General features: G+C 31.3%; 1 protein-coding gene across 1 annotated transcript in view; it reads right to left on the bottom strand.

The window, feature by feature from the left end:
* LOC111376237 (omega-6 fatty acid desaturase, chloroplastic-like) overlaps positions 1 to 5,496 on the bottom strand; it is a 15,213-nt gene that overhangs the window by 6,915 nt on the left and 2,802 nt on the right. Inside the window, exon 4 of the mRNA XM_022999189.1 lies at positions 816 to 932. Within this exon, the coding sequence (XP_022854957.1) occupies positions 816 to 932 (117 nt within the window). The remainder of the gene's footprint in view (positions 1 to 815; positions 933 to 5,496) is intronic.

Raw genomic sequence — 5,496 nt, 5'->3', positions numbered from 1 at the left:
TTAAATCTAAGGATGGTGTCGTGGGATAATTTATAGCATTTCTTGTGACCCCCACCCACAGCCGCCTATACACGCAGAGACTTGTGTGGTGTGGAATTGAATTTGTTTTGGGACACATTTCTGGTTACTTTTCGTCTGTCTTCTCGTATTTAAAAAACATCTTTATTTGTACGTCGAAAAATTTATAAGTATTATTCACTTATTTATTATTTATTGTTTATTTTTTTATAATTTAAAAGTTTTATAAATATCTTTCAGACATGTTTAGAATCCGATTGATATGTCATTTGAGAACTCAAAATAAGATTTTGAGATTCAAAAGTTACGTTTGATCCTCCTTAGTTAATTTTATAAAAGTGCTTCTTTTAGTCAAAAGAATTTTTAGAAGAAATTGATTCAGAGCCTGTTTGGGAGTGATTTTGAGAATTGATTTTTTGATCGTTGGGAGAAAAGTGGGGTCCACCTGTGAGAGAAGAAATCAAATATGACAACTGAAATATTGAAATAACGGTCAAAAAATCAATTTTTGGGGGCAAAAAAGCTCTCCCAAACAAGCTGTCAATGTAACTTTTTTTAAAAAATACTTCTGGAATAATATACTCTTTCAAAAATTAATTTTCAAACAAAAATTAAAGTAATTTACGAGATTTTTTTTTAGATGAAGTAAAAGTAAAAGCAAAAATTATGTCAAACGAATCCTTAGATCATTAGGAGTGTCTAGGTGTGATGGGATCAATTGTTTCTCTACTTTTAACATAATTAGCCCTTTTGACATCCAAAAAACTTAAAATGGGAATAAATTCAAGAAATCTTACATCTGAGTTGAATTACCGTATGATATTTTAATAAGATTAAAATCTCTCCCATAAAATCCTCCCTTTATATTTATATAGTTAGATATAGGATATTCTAATAATTCCCTCTTGATGAGCCTTGTTTGGAAGGGATTGCAGGATTAGATTAGTTAAAGACTAATAGTTACTTAATTTTTCTAAAAACCTTCAAAGTGATATGCCCCTAATAAGTTTAAAAACTCCTAGATAGATCACATATTAATTGTTTGTTATGTTAGTTTTGGATCTAAATTCATATTCCTTCACCCACCCCCTACCCCACACCCACTCCCCAAAAAAAAAAATCTTAAAAAGCAACTAATAATCTTCAAAAATATTTGTTGTACATCACAATTTATCAAATATTTTACAGATTGACGATGTGTCAAAGAGAAAGCGGTAGATCTGTCTTTTAGTTGATGAGATTTTGATTTAATCAAATCTTGTCACATCATCTATTGATAACAAATCTGTAAGTTGTAATGTACGTATAACACAATTAAATAATCTTTAATTTAATGTTGTTGTTGCTATTACATCTTACATCTGAGTTGAATTACCGTATGATATTTTAATAAGATTAAAATCTCTCCCATAAAATCCTCCCTTTATATTTATATAATTAGATATAGGATATTCTAATAATTCCCTCTTGATGAGCCTTGTTTGGAAGGGATTGCAGGATTAGATTAGTTAAAGACACTGTATAAAAGAATTTATTCAGTACGTACAATTAAAACCTTTTTTTAAGCAAAACGAAACATTTTCATTGATAATGATAGCCACGCAATGTGGACGAAAGAACGTGAAAAAAAATGCGCTAATCCAATTTTTAGATAAATTACGATTAAGAGCGACGTCTAATAGTTACTTAATTTTTCTAAAAACCTTTAAAGTGATATGCGCCTAAGAAGTTTAAAAACTCCTAGAATGTTATTTGATCTAATACGTGAATAAATCGGTGAGTGTTTAAATATTAGATCACATATTAATTGTTTGTTATGTTAGTTTTGGATCTAAATTCATATTCCGTCACCCACCCCCCAAAAAGAAATCTTAAAAAGCAACTAATAATCTTCAAAAATATTTATTGTACATCACAATTTATCAAATATTTTACAGATTGACGATGTGTCAAAGAGAAAGCAGTAGATTTGTTTTTTAGTTGATGAGATTTTGACTTAATCAAATCTTGTCACATCATCTGTTGATAACAAATTTGTAAGTTGTAATATACGTATAACACAATTAAATAATCTTTAATTTAATGTTGTTGTTGCTATTATTATTAAACTTCATTTTCCCAATTATTAGTCAAAGACGTGGATGATAGGAAAAAGTTTTCAACCCTTCACAACAAATGACATCCTAGGTAGGTAGCTAGGTACAAATCCAATGCATTATTGGAGGCTCATCGGATTCACAACTCCTTGTAGTTGGACGGTGACATGGACATTGCCTAATTCAGAGCATTTTTTCCATTGAATTAAAAATTAATGTGGGTTGAATAAACTTTAAGGTTTACGGTGACACGGCACATGTGAATATTGAGAGAAATGTGTACGTATATTTCTTCCATATTGACAAAGAAAATGAGTAACTTCACTCCAATAAGAAAAAAGTAATGATGCGTTGATGGTCGGTAAAACTTTATGCATAAGTCTTTATACATCTCTCTTTGGGGCACTAAGAATGAATTGAGCAAAAGACTCGCACACATGAATCTGAAAATGAAAATGATAGAGAATAAAGTTGGCACTATTCGAGTTGACTTCGAATGGCATTTTTGTTGAAGTGGAAGAACTTGCCGATTTCAGAAGCAAGTTGTGAGTGTGCCGAAATCTTTATTGTGTTGTTGTAGAGTCGGAGGGAGACCACAAACAACCAAATGGGACACCTCATACGAATATGAACTTGGGGAAGTTTTTAAGAGTCGTTTCATAGAACTTCTAAAAATTCAAATTAAAAAAAAAAAATTGATTCTGGGACTTGTGAAATTGCCACATTGTTTGAATAATTTTGTAGAAATGCTTTATTTAATTAGAAGATTTTTAAAAAAAGTTGGCATAAAATAACTTGATCAAAAAAAATTTCTACAAAAAGTAAAAGTAAAAATAGAAACCATGTTAAATGTGCCCTTACTTCTGTTTGTGTTGATTGCCGTCTTTCACGACAAGTGTTGGTCCTTGAAATTTACTATGTTACATGTTGTACTACAAGAATAAACAAGTTGCACACTCACCCAAAAAAAAGAAAGAAAAAAAAATTTTCATACATGTTAAGTGTTCAAACTTGGATTCAAAAATGGACAAATCTATAATGATTGTGCTACAAGTACATAATTGGATCAAAAAAATTTCAAGATAAAAAAATAATTTTTTCTCTACTCTCTTTTTAATACATCACATGTATGTAAATTATTATTTAATTTTATTATATACAAGTAGCATTATTTAATCTACAATGAGGAACAAAGATAGCTTTTCGAGATACGACATGTAATTGCAGTTGACTAACAATCAAATCTGAGCAAAGTCCCATCTACCTAAAATAATTGTAGAGGAAGAAGCTTCTTGTTGGTGCACAAGAGTGGTGATGTCACTTGAGTTGCTGGAGCCTATCCATTGGCGGACGTACTCATGATCCTTGGTGGGTCTAGTGACCCACCAACTTCAAGGATTTTTTATTATTTTTTTATTTTAGAGTCAAAAATCAAAATTGGACCATGACGGTAGTTGGGCTTTTCATTAGAATAGAATTACAGCAATGATCGAACAACTGAGAGACTGAGAGTTGAGAATTGTTATTTATCATATATATTAGATTTGTGAATCTGTGACAATGATCACTTGTTTTTATAGTAACTTTTTAAAAGTTTGATTGAGTCACATAATGTCAAATGTCTGCGTCCGTCACTGCCTATTCGCTACCTCTTCTCTCGTTCCAGCAAGGCGTGACAACCTTTTTTCTGCATGGAAATGATATTGAAACTATACGTGGCACAATTTAGATCAATTCAACTCAGGCTTCAAGCACCTCGTCCTATATCTACACAAGTACACGGACTTCGAATGGGATAATGTTCTTTGTGAATAGATCATTCGCTAGTCAACAAAACTAAGATTTGATTATTTAACACAAATCAAAGAGTCTCGTTTATACAACGCTGCTTCAAATTTTTCGATTTTAGATTATAAGAAATGCATGCCTATTAAATTGAAGGCTTGAGTATGTCTAGTTCCCAACTCTTCACCTCTGTATGCATATGCTTGCCGTCTAATGAAAGAAGAAGAAATTGTTTATGCATTGTTGTCGATTTTATCCCGCAAGTGGACGGAACGTAACAAGTAGTAAAGTGGACATTTTGAGTCTGGATTATCGTTCCCACGAGAACTATACTTTAATACTCAATTTATTATTTCTAACTTCTATTTGACGAAAATAAACGAGAACAGTGATTAAAAGTGATTTTTATTCTAACTACTTAAATGTTCATGAGAATTCAAATAATAAACGGATATTAGGGCGGAACAACTTCACCTATTGATCACCTTTACTTTTAATATTGAGATTCATAAATTCTAAAGTAGTATTCGATCGAATTCTTCTAAGGTATTCAATTTACCCCTCTTGAATTTTCATTGAGTTTATTTAAATAATTCAATTTCATAACTGTATGCAAATCAATATTATTTAAACGAAATAATAATTCTAAGAATTCATATAGAACCGCATCAATTACTATAAGTATCTCTACACGTTATATTAATATACCGAATTTTGATATGTGGTTTAAACAAGAATTCGCATCTCTGTAATTATTATTCATGAAATCATTGAATAATTGGCCAAAAAATTTAAAGCATTGGAAACATGATTAAAATCCACACATGTAATTATAACGAATAAGAATCTCAAATAAAAGAAATAAAGGTTCCGAAATATGTTACATTGTTTGTCCTAACAAAGGATTTAACTATGCATAATGAAAAAAGAGAAATAACAAATTGTCTTAGAGTACATCGCCGGATTTAGAATTAAATACGTAGAAGAAAAAATAGATCTCTCCCTTTTTCTCCCAAGATGTGTTTCTTACCTCTTAATGTGTGGAACTCTCCAAAAGTGTGAGAAATATGTATTTATAGATACCTCCTTTGTTTGTATAGAAAGTAGGGTTTTTTATAGACTTCAAAACGGCCAAAAAACGCACCCTAGACAATCCCAGCGCAGCGCCTAAGCGCCATGAACAAATTCAGGTAACATCTAAGCACTATAATTGCAGTGCCTAAGCGCTAACTTTCAAGGAAGAAAATCAGAAACATAGGGCTTGGGCGCTTCGGGATAGCGCTTGGGCGCTGTTGTCAATTCGATCGCATTGCACAACTTTCAGTCTTTTTATCATAACTTTTTATCTAAATATCCGATTGAGACGATTTAAAATGCGCTAGAAAGCTAACTCAAAAAGCTACAACTTTGCTTCAGATACCATTTTCAAATATGATAATTTCCTATGTCAAAAGTGGGTCTCAATATGAATCTAAAAATGATGCATACATTTCTTCGGTTGGAACTTGATGTGCGATCATAATTTGATTATATTTCATCCCTTTGATCTCTTTCTTTATTCAATTGACTCCGAGAACTCTTGAATCTTCATCGTGAG

The sequence above is a fragment of the Olea europaea genome, unplaced genomic scaffold, assembly GCF_002742605.1.
Source record: "Olea europaea var. sylvestris unplaced genomic scaffold, O_europaea_v1 scaffold1477, whole genome shotgun sequence".
Classification (NCBI taxonomy): domain Eukaryota; kingdom Viridiplantae; phylum Streptophyta; class Magnoliopsida; order Lamiales; family Oleaceae; genus Olea; species Olea europaea.
The sequence above is the reverse complement of the archived record's forward strand: the minus strand, read 5'-3'. Positions and strand labels throughout refer to the sequence as shown.